Source organism: Tetrao urogallus, assembly GCF_951394365.1.
Source record: "Tetrao urogallus genome assembly, chromosome: 1".
In the NCBI taxonomy this organism is placed as follows: domain Eukaryota; kingdom Metazoa; phylum Chordata; class Aves; order Galliformes; family Phasianidae; genus Tetrao; species Tetrao urogallus.
The window spans coordinates 148,724,880-148,742,727 of NC_136813.1; the positions used below are offsets into that span (position 1 = coordinate 148,724,880).

Genomic DNA, 17,848 nt, shown 5'->3' on the forward strand with positions numbered 1-17,848 from the left:
GTGCTGTGGTGATTACTGCTCCAGAACAAAAACACTGCACTCTGATGATGGACTACACTTAATGCAGCTTTCCAAGACTTATGGTCTCATACCTGCAATAAATGTAGAAAGGTTCCACATACGGCTACAGCAATGTGTTTTTCTGTCATGATGAAAGGTGTTAAAAGCAAAGGCTTAGCTTAGAAATAAGCAGCCCAGTTGACAAAGAGACCTGCAAAAGGTACTGATGGTTTCTGGGAGAGCAGGAGGAGGAGTTGTGGGAGCAGTGAATGTGAACCAGCACTGGAGACCTGCACTTCCACTACTTATTGGGCATCCAGTTGGCTACTGGCTGCCCTGTTCCACTTTGGAACTTGTGTTGTAATGTGCTTTGTGTTACAGCATCGACCTCTGGCACAGGCTTTGTGTGTTTTGCAAGGAAAGAGTCAGGATTTAGGCTTCCCATCATAGCACAGTGACGACATTTAAGGGCCAGTTAAAAACCAGTGACCTCGGCAATACTGGCCTGAAGATCACAGCCACAGGGGGTCCAGCATGGGCTGGAAACCTTCCAGGTCATCAGTTATGCTGCAAGGGGCAGCCAAATTACTGGTATGGGTCCACCCATATGTGTCTTTGGGGTCTGCAGTGGGAAGTATGCCCTGAGAATGGGACACACACCCACTGGCAAGCCAGCAGGGAGACTTTGAACCTGGCCAGGAGAAAGCACAAGTTGTGCAGGGTTGCAAGGTCCTGTCCTGCCCTACTGAGAGGTAGGTGACTTTTGGCCTGTCATTCCAAGTTACAAACATGAGTGTGGTGATCGGTCTACAGCTCAGCAATAAGCAGACCTGGGAATTAGGACAACACTATGGTGTGCGAGGTCCCTCCTCTGGCCTCTGTCTCTCCCCCATGTGCCAAATCTGTCTCCACCCTTCCAGCTACAGACTCTGCAACAAGCTTATCTCAAACTCCTGCTGAAGCTCTTCCATCTCACAGCCAGCCAGCTGTTAAATAAAACCAGCTGTGATGATGACCCCCTACAGTACACAAGTCTGGTTGTTATACAACAATCTGGTTGTTATAACATTTGCCTTCAGCCTCAAGATATGGCTGAATAACAGTTTCTCCAACAGCAAAACCAGCGGCCCTACACAGTTCCCCAGTGGTTACTGCTATAACCTCAGATGTGGGAAATAGCACCCAAGCAGCATGAATGCAAGGAAAACCAAACGTGAACAAAGACATGTGGCTTACATTTTGTATGTTAATAACCCCATGGCTCAGGGAGATCAGAAGGGTGTGATAAAGCTCCTACCAGAACGAGACTACAGTCCTTCATTGAGGGTCTGCTTCACTAATAGCTCTGCCCACAGTCCAGGTCAGATGCTATGGTTGACAGCACATTTTTTGATGCAAAGCTCTTCATGCTTATCAAGTATAGTTAAATGACTTTTTTTCTTAAGAAAGGTAAGTGCTTTTGTTTCTATAGCCACTTTCCACTTGAAAAGCTGAAGAAGAGCTTCAGCCAGTGTGCACAGAGACCCTCCCTATCCAAGATTCTCTGCTTAGAACAATGTAACAGGTTAAACTCCAAAGCTGTGTTATCTTCTTTCTACATACCACGTCCCCAGAGGATGGTACAAGCTCACAAAAAGTGTAATAATTGAGAGAGGAGAGAGAGGGGGAGAGGAGAGAGCTTTGAAGAAAAAAAAAAAGCTCTGAAGTTCCTAATTGGTCTTAGTGAGAGTTATTATACTTAACTGGTCATCACAGGCACACACAGACAAATGAGTCTCATGTCACTTCAGATTCAGCCTAAAATAAATGAGCTCAGGTGGTGGTTTGTTGGAGCATCTATATGAGACTGCAGGTCATCTTTTAGATTTCAGTGTGGCTGGTATTTTCAGAGCCTGGCTGCACTCACCAGACCATAACCTCAATGCACTAACTGCCTACAGGAGTAATCTCTAAGGTTTAGTGGATCTTATTTCATTCCCTCTCCTACACTATACTCAAACTTTCAGCAATGCAGTGAGTGCTGTACATTGCATTTTCCCCTCCTGTTTCTAATGCCTGCTATGAGATCCTAAATGTGGCAGGATGTTGCAGTTCAGCTGCTAAGAGATACTTTGTTGGACCCCACTGATTTTCTGCAGAAGTCTGCAGAAACCAAGAGATTTGACTTCTCAGAAAGGTAAGACACTGTGCTTCCTACCAGGTCAGTGATTCCTGCTTTCTGCTGAGTTCAAGACTCAGCAAACCTGGGAGCTATGAAAGTTTCTTCAAGGTGCTGTGGTCTCCCAGTACTGCCAAAGCCATTCCAAACATGCATGCCTGAGACCCCGGCCCTCGGCTACAGGTTACATAACATCGCACTTCCATGTCTTACCTGGACCCAAACTTCTTTCTTCATTCAGAAGTCATTGGTTTTGTGGTTTTATTTATTTATCTCAAATTTTACAGATTGAAATATTCAGGAAACTGTCTTAATTCAAATAGATCTAATTGATGGTTTGGGGTTTTTTTTGCTTGATAAAGTTCATTTGAATAAAATGGGTGGTAAGATAAGCAGTGAAACAATTTACTAGTAAATACAAATCTGATTTGTCTGTCGCTTTGAAATAATCCATGTAAATGATTGTCTTCTTTCAGTAACTGCTCATCATATCACAGCTGTCATTTTTATAGACAATTTTTCCTTTAATTATAACATAGTCGATCAATGTTTGATGTCCCCCAAACTGGTATATCAAGTGCTCCCACCTAAAAAGACAACGAGATGTTTAAGAATATCCATACTTGCACAAAAGCATGTCACACACCTAGTATTTCTGTCAGTTATAACATATTTGATTAAACCATGGGAAAGCTCTCTGCCATGTTGATGACAATTCAGAATTCCATGTTTACACGTTGATCACTTGTTGCATGAATACAATAAGTCATGTACAAGTAGAGTACAGTACAGCAGAATTCCTTCCACAAATAAACAGGTGTTATCTTCAAATAATTTGTAATCAGGCATATGTTACTTGTAATATTAACCCTAAAAGTCTTAGGCCTTATCCTCCACTGGAATTAAAGGAAATGAGAGTGGATATAAAATGTTATCAGTGTCCCCTTTTATAGATGAAAGTAACTTCTAAAGCCTAAGGAATACATTAACCTTTCCACTCTCCATGACACAGTGAAAACCTAAGTCCCTTATGTTAAATCACATTACAAACAACAATAGAAAACGTACCTTGATGAATTTATAATAACAAGATCTCCCTGCTTGCCAATCTCTATGGAACCATGTGTGTCTGATTTTCCCAGAGCGTAAGCTGCATTAATGGTGGCAGCTGCTAGGGCTTCATTCATTGACATCTTCATGTTTACACAAGCCAGATGCATCACCATAGGCTAATGGGAAAATTAAGGAGAAAATGGGAGTTACCAATATGCAAATAAAACTGTTTATGTCTCAAATCCCAAAGCACTGTCCTCCCACCTCAAGAAACAAATGGAGTTGTGCTGCACAATGTAATCTTGCCAATTCCAACATGAGAAATGTGAAATCGGGAACTTGCAAGCTTATTCTCTAAGACTCTTGGTGCATTTGAAAAATCAAACCCCTTCAAATTTCAAGAACTTCTGGCAAATAGTACCACCCCACATAAACAGGCAGGACCAAAAGTCTAAGCTGGGCATGCAGCTCTCTTTGTGGATATGAAGAATGTTTTAGGCATGTAAGATCTATACACAAGCTGTACTAGCAGAAAATTTTGTTATTTCATGTTCTTGTAAGTATTAGGGATCGCTTACCATTGAAAAACAGTATGCATTAGGATTAAAATCACTGCCAAGAGCAACAATAACTCCTTCATCTAACATTTTTCTGGCTTGAGGTTGCTTCAGTCTAGTGGGAAAAACACGCTTGTCAGTACCATTCACTTAGTTATTACATGATGAATTACAAAAGTGAAAGTCATCACTCAGTTTGGCTAAATTAATGCATTCAGTTACATCAATCCATTTGGAAATGAGAGGCCAAATTCTCCTCTTGGCTACCAATCATCCTATGGATAACACAAATGAAACTGTGGTCCACTGTTTCTGCAGTAACAGCACATGACAAAAGACACTATCAAGCACCAGGCTGCAGGCCAATGAAATGCTGGTGTTTATCCAGGCCTCAGCACTTCAGCATTTACATGGTGAAAATCTTCATTTCTCAAAGAATTTTCTGATCTGTATAGTTTCGAAGACAGGCTTGCCAACACGAGCAGTGGCATAATCAGTGCAATAGTCTGTCTCATCCCAGTTCTGCTGGTAATTCAGAACAGGAACTTGAGGCTGTGAATTTCATTTGTATATGTTGGATTTCTCTCACTTAGCAATGCTAATGCAAACAATTGCTATGGTGAGCTGCTTCATAAAAGCCCATTCTCCCATCAATATCTATATACATATCTCACTGGGGTGGTGTAACTTCAAGGTAGCACAGCAATTCAGCTTCATCAATCTGACCTCCAAACATTCACTTACATTATGAATGTCACCTGGCAGTTAGAAAGTACCTTGACCAACTGAGTAACCACTAACCAATGTTGCCTCATTTTTAAGGATGTGTACCAGAAGTAAGAAATGAAGAGGTTTGTTCAGCTCTTTGTGATGGTCTTCACTGATCCATCCTGCTCATCAATGGATAGATACACGCTTACACTTGGTATTACCAGAGGCCAGAACCAGGAACGTGGGGTTTTTTGATTCCTCTAATCTAGTGGCCTTACCTTAGCATGTAGGCAGTGGTTGGCAGAAGGACAGCTGCACACTTAGCTTTTGCCATTGCTGCGATTCCTTCATCACTAACTTCTTCTAGGTGGCTGATAGCTTGGGCTCCTAGCTCAGCTCCAAGCTGAGAGAATAGTCAACATTACTCACTGTTAAGAGTTAATTCAGTTGTCATCAAGCAACTGTGAAATTTACTAATAGAAAGATCATAAAGAATGCCTGAAAGAACCAATGAAATGCAGACAAGATACTTTCTAATTTGCTGCGTGAAAAGCTAATCACAGCTCATTAAGTACAGACTGGCAGTACACCTTCAGTGGCATTTCTAACAGATGAACTTGCAAACTATGGGACTGCTATGAATAAAATCATTACTAACTCCTGCCCACAAAGTAAGCAGAAGAAATAGTGATAGGTCTGACACTGGCTGCTGAACAAATAATGTGTCTGCTTCTTTCTGTAGGGAAGTAAGCAAAAAGGCTTTATATAATGAAAAAAAAAGATTTTAAAATCTTTTTTTAAAAAAGACAAGAATAGCTATCCCACAGCAAAGAATAATTCTTTAAATGATGGCAAAACATTGAATCAGACAGACTGTCTTTAAAAAATAACCTTGATCCTACACTAGACTAAACCCGTGCTCTGAGTGTGCTTACTGTACAACTTGCTAGGGCTAGACATACTCTAAAAGAAAAAGCATTTTCCAAGTTGTATATAAACTGTGCTTTTGTCATCTTTGTGTTCATATATATCCACTGGTTTCCCCATCCATATCCCATGTGGAAGATGAGCAAAGTCAATATTTGATTAGGCAGTGCATGTTAGTCACAGAAGTCAATATTTCTCTCCATGTCCTTAACTCCAAAATTGCACAACGGCTGCACTTTCCTACTACCTATGGATGATGGACTTTGCAAAATCTTAGGAAAAAAACTGGCTGTGAAAATTGAAATTAATTCACAGATTCAAGTATCAGAAAAGCAAAGCAAAACCAAAAAGTGGCTTCACTGTACGTTAAGATAGAAGTACCTCTGCAGATTTCATCGGATGGAGTTCATCACCATGGAAGTTAATCTGTAAACCTGTATCTTTTCCAGCTTGAAGAATTCTCCTGGTAGAATCCAGATCAAACACTCCCTTCTCACAGAACACATCTATATTGTTAACATGTATTTCACCACTTTGTTGGAGTTCTTTCAGTTTAGGGAGCTGGTTATTAATAATGTCATCTGTGGCTTCAGTAGCAGTTTTCCCTCTAAGGGAAAGAAAATGTTACAGAGCCTTAAAAAAAATAACTTTGAAGCTTGGCAGACATTCAAACCATACATGCAACTGCTAAATTATTGAGAAAATAATGCAAATACAAATCATTCAACCTTCAAATTAAAAAATAAAAGCACTGTAACTTACGTAGATCCAAACATGACTTACTTTCCATTTAAAGAATATTAAGATAATATTACAATTTGTTTTTATAAGGCTGATTTCTTTGGATGCTAACCAAGACACGGGACATTTACGAACCAAAATTTCAGCTTTCCTATCCATATAGTCTGATCTACTTATATTGTATCCTAACATATAACTATTTAAAATATGTAAATAATTATTTAAATTTTAAAATGATATTCATGCAGTATTTTTATGCAAATATCAAAGCTCAAAGGGTACGTGTAGCACAAATCATTATCTCCTCCTCTGATGATATCATTCAGAGTAATGACTAGGTAACCATTTCTAAATCAGACAGAGCTCCTGAGATTAGATCTGCCAATGTCAGAATCATTTATGAACCCTCAATTACACAAAGATAACCCAGGAGAGTAAATGCCTCTGAAAGAATTAACAACCCCAAAATTAAAGTTAGTATTCTGCAATTTTAAGATCTAAAGATAAGTGACATACTGCAGCTAAATATCGGTGACATCTCTATCCTCATTTCAGGCACTGTAAAATCATGATGAGCTTCTATGTGGGTGAGTTTTCAGTTTTACAGTGGCAGTAAATTCAAGAACTCACATTCTATTCTGATTTATGAACACAGTTGCACAGTCACAAAGCACAGTAAAACCTGGCACACTGCCCTTCCTTTGTTCACCTCTTACTGAAACAGTCTGGGTTGCTTGAGCTCATGTCAAGCCTTCTCCCTCTTTTAATTTAGGCTCAGCAGTCTTTGGAGTAATCTGAATGTAAAGATTAGAACCAGAGCCAAGACAAAACAGAGGGAAACATTAAGTCTTGATCTCACATTCTCGGGAACAAACTCATAATCTTATTTGCATCTGAATCCCTAAACAGAGCACTTTCCAGCCCCAAACCCATGGGCAACATGCTCTCTTGAGATCCTACACTGTTACTAAGGCTGAAGGAAATAAAGATCTGAAAACTTGAGCTCACCAATTCATGATGCTTCCCTCAATATGTAACTCTCCCAAACATTCATGAGCCAGCAGAGGGCCTGTGCTCTGAACATTCAGGTCTCAGATCAGGGAAGAGCTGCAAAATTCCTCCTGGTCAGAAAAAACGCCTGAGGCAGAATCTAAGTTTGATGGGTCATAGAAAATACAAGTAAAATATTCTGGACATGACCACATGAATGAAAAAAAGGGGATTTAAGAAGACCCAAACTGGTAACACAGATGTATAGCTTTGAATATACTCTGTTATCTTTTAGGAGGGTTAGTCAGAAGTTGTTTTTCTCAAAATAACAGCCAAATTTCAATGCAAAACAGTAACAAAAATAGCAAGAAAAAATAAGTTATATTACTTTGGCACAGAATGAGCTCCACAGTAAGTTGAAGAAATGCCAATATCCATGGACTGCCTAGCACGTTCAATCACTCTCAGCATTTTGAGTTCTGTTTCTAAGTTCAAGCCATATCCGCTCTTGCACTCAACCAAAGTAGATCCTGCTCTGCACATGCGTTCAAGTCGGTGTTTGAAAGTAGTGAACAGCTCTTCTTCTGTGGCCTTCCGGGTGTGTTCCACGGTGAAATGTATTCCTCCTCCAGCCTGGTGGATTTCCATATAGGAAGCACCTGCCAGCTTGGGGAAAAAAAGGGGAACAAAAACACCCACCGCACACATAAAATTAGCCATTAAATGTGAATTTTCTATCCCAGAGATTCTGGAAAGTGCCCTGAGGTCTCTTTGCAGCGATAGACAGAAAGAGGAAAAACAAATCCCCATTAATTCACCCTCCCTCCTCTTCTATCTGTCCCCTCCACCTGAGCAAAGAAATGATGTAAAAAGCTGCATTAAAAATTCCTTTGAAGATTTATTTCCCTCTGAACCTAAGGGGAAAACCTACTTCTTAAAGACTCTTCTATGCAGAAAAACAAGAAGGAAAAAAAAGACTTTAAGGTGAAAATGGTAACAGAAACTGACACTCCTGGCACAAGGAGTGCCAGGAGTCAAGGCACAGAGACTCAGGCTGGCTGCAAAAGCTACATTCACAGTGCTCTCACAGCCTACAGTCCTCAGACATCACTCCTCCTCCCTTTATTAGATTACCGGACAGAAATTATACCATTTTCTACAGAAGAAATGTCACCGGAAAGAAGAAAGGGTCATGCAGTTTTTAAAAACAGGGAGGAGAGAAGTAGGGGGGGGAGGGAAGGTAAACCCCAGCTCCGTGATTGCATGCTGTTACCTTCATTGCAAACTCATGCACCCTATCACCAGCCCACACAGGATGTGTATGCGCATCCACCAGGCCTAAAAGAAACACAGCATACATACACTCCTGTTATTTATCTGTGTGACAGAGCTGTGGGAGCACGCAAACAAGTTTAACAAAGCAGAAGCTCCCTACAAAGCCCCTCAGGCTTGCAGACCTCCTGTATGACAACAGTAAGGCATAACACACCCACCTGGCAATACGCACTTCCCAGTGCAGTCAATTTGACTTTCAAACGTTGCTCCTGCAAAGCTGCGGCGGATAGCATCTGCCGGGCCCACGGCTTTTATATAACCATCTCTGCAAACAGGAGGCAACACACAAAGGCCTGAGCATGATATCGAATTAAGCTTCCAGACGCTAGCAGAGCACCTGAGGCACCAGCTCTCCAACCCAGGGCAGGGTCTGGAGAATATCACCGATGCACCTCTAAGCCCAGACCTAAGCCCCAGCGCCGACCCAGGGACGCTCTGCTTCCTCCCGGCCCTCCTCACAGCACTCACAGCCCCACTACGAGGCTGGCATCGTGCAGCACGTCCAGCCTCGCCATGCCCTCCCGCAGCAAGTACTGCTCGCCGTGGCCGCACACCAGCACCAGTTGCCGGGCATTTGCCAGCAGCAGCCGGTACTCGCCCGCCATGGCTGCAGACAGCACGATGCCCCCGCTGGCACAAATGGTGGTCGGAGAGGAGGGCAGCCTGCCGCTCAGCTCAAAGTCCCCCGGGGCGGGGCGTAAGCCCTCCTGTCCAGCCGGGGCTGCCCTGGAGGTGGGCAGCAAAACCCTACAACGGAATGGAGAATTTCCGAATGGTGTGCTTAGCACGGCCGCGTCCCAGCCCCAAGGGAACGTAATGCCTCGCGGTGCTCCAGGCACCCAGGCGGCGTTCCTTTACCGGGGCAGACACTGGTTGTCCAAATCAGTGATCAAAAGGTCGGTTAGAGTCTGCTGCCCCCTGCAGAGTTAGGGATGGGAAAACTAAGGAGCAAATACGGATGTTCAGTTTTCTTCTAGACACTCCATAGTGTCCAGCGCAGGGCTACGAAGGTGCTGAATGGCACGGAGGACAAAGCGCATGAAAGCCGCTGAGCTTCCCTAGTTAGCTCAGAGCAGAGCAGAGGAGCTGAGAGGAGGCCTGATGGCGGCTGCAACTCCTCACAGGGAGCGGAGGGGCGGCGCTGAGCCCTGCTCTGCGTGACAGCGACAGGGCCCGAGAGTACGGCACGGAGCTGTGCAGGGGAGGGGCGGGTCGAGCGGGAATGGTGCTTCAGCAGGAGGCGGTGGGCGCAGAACAGCATGCCCAGGGCAGTGCGCGGCTCCAAGCTGCCGGAGTTCAAGGAGCATTTGGACAACATTCTCAGACTGAGTGTGTGATTTGTGGGTGGTCCTGTGTGAAGCCAGGAGTTGGACTTGATGATCCTCGTGGGTCCCTTTTAACTCAGGTGATTCTGTGGTTCTATAATTCTCTCTTCAGACACAGCGAGCAATAGGGCTCCAGTAATCCCCCGTCGGCAAGTGGAATTTATTTCTAACCAGGTGGTCCCTCAATTGCCTTTGTGGCAGTAGTCTTTAGATATCCTCTTTTCATTTAGAAAAGGGATCAATGTATAACACTTGCAACACTGAAGTGCGTACACATATTCCCATATAGCAGAAACAGATGGGTATGTTGGCTCAAGTGCTGAACCACAAAGCAATGTGTGTTCCTTCAGAGCATTCTCCCTCACCAGGCGTGCAAAAAATGAGCAAGAGAGGTGGAAGATGGTGCTGTACTGCTTTCAGGAGTTCCCGCTGCTTATTTTGGCTTTCCCCAGCAGTATCACCATATGTATGAAAACAGAAATTAAAGAACAGCAACAGCACGAGCCGACATGTTAAGCATGCAGCACAGCACACTGTGGTGAAGCTCAGCACAGCAGTTCAGTCCTGCCCAGCATACATTAGAGCTTCCCAGTTATTCTGAAAAGCTAACACTATCACGCAGATGTTATCACAATGATGGCACCGCTTGCTGATGAAGTGCTAAGATCATACTTCACCCAGCTCATCCCAGCCCCACATACTCTACAAGCAGAGGAGCAGCCCTCAGTAAGAGAAGCAGCTGGCTGCTGAGTTCCAATCTCCCCTAATACTTACACCGCTGACATTATCAATGGCAACGTGGGAAAGGCCTCATTCTGCATCGTATGTGTTAAACTGTGCATACCGTATCATAAACCAGATATTGTTTTGCCTCTCATTCCTGCTACTGAAAATATTTAGGAACACATTTGCTCTGCATGTTTTGAGGTGTGTCCTAAGCCCAGCTCCAATTTAAAAGCACTGATCTATTCTGCTAGTACTGGCTTTAGCTTAATCAGCTCTTTTCCTAATGGGAATATGAGATTTCTTCAACAGAATTGGGCCTTTTTCACTTCAAAACCTTGAGAAGGGCCTTAAGTATCATTTCCACTTCTTAGTAAACTGAAGCTCAGTTGCAGTGGCTTGCTCACAGTTCAGTGAACTACACTGATACAGGAGCAGGTTTCATGTTCTGTCCCAGAGAGTTTTACCTCCATAGCTGGGTCACTGCCTGCTTTTGCTCTATTTTCTCCATCTGCAAAATGGAAAATATACATCTGTATTTGACAACAGATGTATATGACAAGCAGTCATTGACGAGAAGGGACAAAGTTACACACAAATCCACGAGGTATAGCCATTTGCGTTCTGGCTTGCAGAATGCCTCTCCAACCTACAGCTGCAGGTAGATTCCTCACATGGGGAGGCTCTGACTAGCAGCATTAGCAAAGCAATGGTTTGCATCAGGAAATGCTGATAGGCAAGGAACAGCTTCTGTTAATGTCAATGATTGCTCTTAACATTTGAGAAAGTTACTGCGTTCCTGCCAAAACTTTATAGTGTTCTGGATGCCTGATAACTAAGAGTGGGTTGTTGTTACTTTTGGTGTTCTGTTGGTTTTTTTTCATAATATAGCAGACTGAGATCAGGCATTCCCAATTCACAGGATGTTTTAACTGTATGAGTGCCACTAAAATTCATGAATCTTTATAGCTGCTGAGAGTCTTTGTGTATGGATATTAGTCATGAAGACTACACAAGATTCTCCTGCCTTTGATTCTATTCCTGCAGCACCCTCAGTCTACTCCTGGACTCTTCTGTTGTCATTGTAGCTGTCAGTTACATGCTAAAGACACAAAGTTTTTTATCTTCTACTGTAGGCGAGTCTGCACCACAGAACAGCCATGCAACAACAGAGTTCTGACACTGATCCACACTGAGGTGATATGAGAGTGAGCCATCTATTTTGTCTTAGAGAACACACCTTAAAAGATTTAATTCATTCTGGGAACCATTTAAATTCCAGTGCTTCCCTTGAAAGAAATTGCCTAATAATTACAAGTTTTAGTTGTGTGGTGTTTTTTTTTGTTGTTGTTGGTTTTTTCTTTTTTTCTTTTTTTTTTTTTTTTTTGTTTCATACTTTGTTTTCACTCAAAGACTTTTAGTTTAAAGTTGACAGCATTACCTATTCTTCCAGCATTTTTTTCTGGACATCAATAGGACCTTTTTAAGGTCTCACCATAGACCTTTTTAAGAGTGAACTTCCCCCATAGTAAAATACAAGAACAACAAAAATAACACCTGATTACAAAGTTATGGAAAAGAAAAAAAAAGAAAAAACTTTATTTCCAGACATACAAAACATCATTCTCTCATTTCTCCATCTTCTTCCTCTTCTTCCACACCTCTGATGTACAAAACATTATTGCACCTGTAAATAGAATCAAGAGTTCCCTTAGTTGAAATGCCTTCATTTCCCTCACAAATACACTGCTTTAAGCATTTTCCTACTTGACTGCAACCTGGCAACACTCAAGACCTGTGCAAAAAATGTCCGCTGTTTACATTGTTCAGCTTTTCCATAAAGATTCACTGCAAATACAAGACAAGTTTATGAAAGCAGTAGGCAGTTAACAGTGATGTACAAGAAAGTTTTTCATGTGGATTAACAGCCATGGTCAAGCATTACTTCCACGCACACAATGTTTTCAGCAGCTGCAACAACAACTCATGCATCCTAATACATTCTACTACTGCCAAGAGGATTTACAGACCTGCAATAAGCTGGAGAACTAAGGTGTTTAGTTACTTGAGGAAGGGATCATAAATATTTCTTTAAATACTTTTTCTTTCTGAAACTATCTATTTCTCTCCTCAGAAGGGATCCCAGCTTAAAGGTTACAGCCCATAGCCTTCACACAAGTTACAGTGACGTTTAGCACTCCAGTACAGATAAGAAGCACAGCTCTTAGATCCACAAGCTTTAACAGAAGAAGTAACACAAGACTTAGAAGACCCCACTCCCCTGCTCAGACACCACGTTTACCTTATCAAAACTTCCCCCAGGTGTCCAGACAGCGCACCGTCGATATACTCTTCTGTGTTCGCAAGCTTGGAACAAAAACCAGCGCAAAGATTACATCAACGGGAGCCTCACGGCCACTTCGACTCGCAGCAATTCTGGCCACACGGACCTGAGGGCAGCCCAGAGCCCTTGCTTTTCCCCCACCAGCAAGCAGCGCCCAGGGCCCTCCCTCTCCTCTCTCTCTCGCCGTGCCTCACCTGCATGTTCATGTAGCCGTCAACGGAGACGAGGTAGCCCTTGTACTCCATCCCCCACTTCAGCTTCACCATCACCGGTTTCCCCGTCAGCCCGTTGAGGAAGGGCTTCGGGTTGAGGGGCAGGCTCTGCGGGGAGAGTGCGGGTCAGCACCGCCCGCCCCTCCCAACCGTTAACAACGGCCACCGCCCCCGCGCCGCCCCCTGCCCGCCCCGCGCCGAGCCGCGCCGAGCCGCGCCGCGCCGCGCGAGCGCCACCCTCACCATGGCGACGGGGCGCGCGGCGGCGGCCCGAGAAACGCAGGCCCACGCGGGAACACCTCGTGCGCGCCGCGGGCTGCGAGAGAATGGAAGGCAGAGCAGCGCCGGCTTCCACTTCCGGGGCGCCGCGCCGATCTCTGACCTCTCGCCCCGCTGCGCCGCCTTTGCGATTGGCTACGCCGCCACGGCGCGCGAAGGGAAAAGCGAGGCCGTCCATTGGTTCGGCGGGGCTGCGAGCTCGCTCTCGTTGGTTGGGCTGGATTCCCCACCCCGTTCTTCTACAGCCAATAGCCGTGCTGCGAGCCGTTCCACCATCTCGCGCGGTGGCCGCGCGGCGGTGCCGTCTGTGGTGGCCGGGCGGTACCGGCGCGGTCCTGTGCCACCGCACTGCTCACTTCGGCCTTCGCCCCTCGCCCCTCCCTCCCTGCCTTCCCTCTCCACCTGGGGCTCCCTCAGCCCCCAGGTCCCCGCAGGCCCCGGAGGGCGGGGTTTGTGCCACGTGCAGCCAGCGGAGACTTTGCAACGTGCCAGGAGTGCCCCGCCAGCTTGTTCTGCTGGCTGAGGAGAAACGTAGCGCTGCGCAGGGAGAGCGATGGAGTGCAGCTACATCTGCATCAGCAGGGTGTCCGTTATTTTCCGCTTTCGGATTTAGCAGCTTTGAGGACTGCTTTCAGCCTGGCCATCTCTTAATGTTTCTTTCTCGCCAGACGGATTTCCACGAGGTGGCAGTGCTGAACTGGCACGGTGATTGTGCCTTAAACGGGCGGCTTGCTGCATGCCTTCCTTGTACGGAGTGAGAAGGTGCTCCCTGGGCCGAGAAATACAGGACCAGCTACATTCATTTCTTAATACACTCAGTTCCTCTAATATATGAGTTGGAGAAGGACTTGGGGGTCCTGGTGGATGAGAAGCTGGACATGAGCCAGCAGTGTGCGCTTGCAGCCCAGAAGGCCAACTGTGTTCTGGGCTGCATTGAAAGAGGATTGGTCAGCAGGGAGAGGGAGGTGATTGTCCCCCTCTCCCCCTCTACTCAGCTCTTGTGAGGCCCCATCTGCAGTACTGTGTCCAGGCCTGGGGCCCCCAGTATAAGAAAGACATGGAGCTCTTGGAGAAGGTCCAGAGGAGGGCCGCTAAGATGATCAGAGGGCTGGAGCACCTCTCCTGTGAGGAAAGGCTGAGGGAACTGGGCTTGTTTAGCTTGGAGAAGGGAAGACTCCAGGGAGACCTCATTGTGGCCTTCCAGTCCTTGAAGAGAGTGTATAAACAGGAGAGGAAATGGCTGTTTACGAGGGCGGATGGTGGCAGGACAAGGGGGAATGGTTTTAAACTGAGACAGGAGAGGCTTAGGTTAGATATTAGGAGGAAGTTTTTCACACGGAGGGTGATGACACACTGGAACAGGTTGCCCAGGGAGATGGTGGATGCCCCATCCCTGGAGGCATTCAAGGCCAGGCTGGATGTGGCTCTGGGCAGCCTGGTCTGGTGGTTAGATGATCATTGTGGTCCTTTCCAACTGAGGCCATTCTGTGATATGATGATTAAATATTCCAGCCCTATTGTTGTAAAATCACCGGAAAATAGACGCATTTCTCAGAGTCATAAGGTATCAGTATTGGAGTCATAGTTGAGAGTAGAAGTGCTCAGCTTCTGGTTTCATAATCAGTGCAAGAATGCATGTGTCAGTAACCTCATCAGCTACAGATGAGGTGTTGCCTGCTGGTAGGGTAGAAAGATGTACTGGAAGCACAGAACGCATGACTACATCTTATTTAGGTAACTGGATAACTTGGTTAATCGGAAAACAAAATAGCTTTTTCTTTTTTTCCCCCTGTGAGGAATTTGCTGTTTACTTTGTTGACTGAATCATTCTGAGTCAGAGGACAGTTTGCTTACGTGAGTCTTCTCGTGGCCTTCAGCAGAGGGGTGAATTTCACCTTTTGTCCTCTTTGTATTTCCTCACGTAATAGGGGAAGTAATAGTTTGCATTCTTTTCTGCCTTTGGCTCAGGATATTTAGGATGTTGCTCAACGGGAAATGAACAGGAAAGTGCTTTTGTAGTAGATTAATACAAACCTCAGATCTTGGGTGGATGAATAGCATTCTCTTACACAGCTTGGTTGGGAATTTAGCATGACTGCCCACACTTATTCCTAAGGAAATGCGCTGAGCAGCTGGACATCTGATAGCAGCAGCATGTCTGGTGGAAGGATACCCTAAAAGACATTATCTAAGTGCAAAAGCTCAATGACATCATTAATACACCATATCACCTGAATACTCAGCAGAGGGGACTGGCTCCTGTTCTCACAAACTGCTGAGAGAAAGCTGAGCTGTCCAGAGCTATTCAGGAGCTCCCCGCGATAACCCTGTGCTCCCTGTCATAAGCACATTACTTAAGGAAAGTTCCAGAGCTATAGCAGGTTCCAACATCTGAACTGCACATTGGCTGAACATCTCAGACCTTTTCCTGATGCCTGTGTAAAAGAGTTTTGCTCTGCTGCACTGTTCTCCCACACTGAGCAACTTGTGATGCCAGACAGTCCACTGGAATTGCAACCATCACACTGAAGACACCATGGATGAAGCTCCCATGCTGTCTTCACCTGGAGAAAACACCTTCAGGGAGAAGTTGGCATCAAAATAAACTCAGTGTGTTAGGGCAGCACAGAACTAACCCTGGCACATGATGGATGAACCTGAGACTGATTTAAAACTGACAAAATAGTACAAGAGTGTGCTGCCGTCCTTATTGTCCCTGTACTTTCTCCCCCCATCGCTGAAAACCAAGCCAAACTGTGTTTCAGAGGTGGGTATCCAGAATCTAAGGCACCCCTGTGCCTTCTTTCTAAATGCTGATGGTTTGAAATGAGGCTGGGGTTGTGCACTAACAAGAGCCCATGTCTTGGGGGAGTCATAAAAATCTGTTGCTCTCTATGTGGAGATTTCTAGTGTGGCTGTGCTGTGAACCTTTCACCAGGACGAACTGTACTGGGGATGCTATGGAATGGGTATTGTACAGGAATTAGGAGAACATTAAAGCCTTCTTTTATGCATATTGAAAACCTTTATTTGTTTGTGAAAATAGTATTCATGTGAATTATGCAGCTATATTAAAGGGAGGCCTTTTAAGAATGTGCTTCTGAAAACACGGGCTCCTTTGCCAAGAAATAATGGGACTTCCTTAATTATCAGCTGTTATCTTCTGGTTTGGGGAAAACTTTTGTTGCTTTATGTGCTTTTGTTTCTTTTATGTTTTGACATTAATGAATTGGAGGTTACGTACTGAGGGAAACAAAGTGATCTGTATAAATAATAAACTGGAATTCTTCTGTACACTGGAAAAAAAGGGGAGGGGGACACCAAGCATTGTGAAGAAGGAATTTGGAAACTGCTTTCACACAGACTTCTTAACAGAAACTAATAGCTGGCTTCAAATCACGTAGTGTTTTGAGGAATCTGAGCAGGGATCAGCAAAAGTGTCTGATGTTGGAGACTCTGTGTTTGGTGATGGACTGTATGAAGAAAGCTTATCTGCTTCTGTTGTCCTTTTTACCTCCATCCATGGCTGAAATTCCAGTGATGTAGACATAAGCCTACCAGTAGTTTCTAAACCTTGACAATCTTTTATTCATGCCAAAGCCCTCTCAAACCAACAGTTACCCTGACAAACAGAGGAAAGCCATCTTTAACAGTACATCTTGGGATAGAGGAGAGGAGAGGAGAGGAGAGGAGAGGAGAGGAGAGGAGAGGAGAGGAGAGGAGAGGAGAGGAGAGGAGAGGAGAGGAGAGGAGAGGAGAGGAGAGGAGAGGAGAGGAGAGGAGAGGAGAGGAGAGGAGACGTTAAGCAATGGGACTGTTGGATGAGTGCGTGGGTCACCAGGAGCCAATGGTCAAGGTAGATAAGATGCTTTACAAGAGGTTCCCTTGACATATTAGAGACAGCAGAAGGAAAGCTGCTCTAGAGGAGAAAGTTAGAGAAGTGCTGCTGGATTAAAAGAAGGAGCCAAATCTAGGATCCCTGAACTTCTTCGAAAACTCTGAGCCCAAGCGATGTTCTGGAGCAATGAGGCAGAGAAATACGGACACAGTGTCCAAAGAAACCTTTGAGTCATGAAGGACTGGCAGCTGCAGGGACAAATATGTTCTGAACAACCTCCATGACATTGCAAGGCTCTGAATGTGTGGCTTTATTAATTTGGCCAGATATGTCTATTCTTGTGATAGCTGAAGGGAAGAGGGATTTGGGGTGGGAGCCTCTGCTTGTGTCTCTCCCAGGGGAGCTGGTGCTGGTCCTGGGGCAGCAGAAAGCTGCCTTCCAGGGAGGGGCTGTAGACAAAAAAATCCTCAACCCCCCGGACTCTGAAAGTATTCCAGAGGCTATGTCTGCATTTTGTGTTTGGCTTGAACTTGAGCCCAGGACCCATGTCTCAGCTGGAAGACAGACTGCTGTGTCTCTGAGAGCAGTGCCTTCTGCCTTTTTACTAATCTGGTGGTGCTTTTGAGAGGGCCTGTCTGGGTTAGGAAGAGCCGAG

General features: G+C 44.9%; 2 protein-coding genes across 2 annotated transcripts; both read right to left on the reverse strand.

The window, feature by feature from the left end:
• Positions 1 to 2,630: 2,630 nt before the first annotated feature.
• AMDHD1 (amidohydrolase domain containing 1) lies at positions 2,631 to 9,077 on the reverse strand (the record flags this gene model as incomplete). Its single annotated transcript, XM_079544672.1, has 9 exons — positions 2,631 to 2,745; positions 3,227 to 3,387; positions 3,790 to 3,883; positions 4,758 to 4,882; positions 5,788 to 6,013; positions 7,526 to 7,803; positions 8,411 to 8,475; positions 8,631 to 8,737; positions 8,941 to 9,077. The coding sequence occupies 9 exons, from the start codon at positions 9,075 to 9,077 to the stop codon at positions 2,631 to 2,633; spliced, it is 1,308 nt and encodes a 435-aa protein (XP_079400798.1).
• A 3,063-nt stretch (positions 9,078 to 12,140) lies between these two features.
• Positions 12,141 to 13,322, reverse strand: SNRPF (small nuclear ribonucleoprotein polypeptide F; the record flags this gene model as incomplete). Its single annotated transcript, XM_079533016.1, has 4 exons — positions 12,141 to 12,207; positions 12,823 to 12,887; positions 13,059 to 13,184; positions 13,227 to 13,322. The coding sequence occupies 4 exons, from the start codon at positions 13,320 to 13,322 to the stop codon at positions 12,141 to 12,143; spliced, it is 354 nt and encodes a 117-aa protein (XP_079389142.1).
• Positions 13,323 to 17,848: the final 4,526 nt, after the last annotated feature.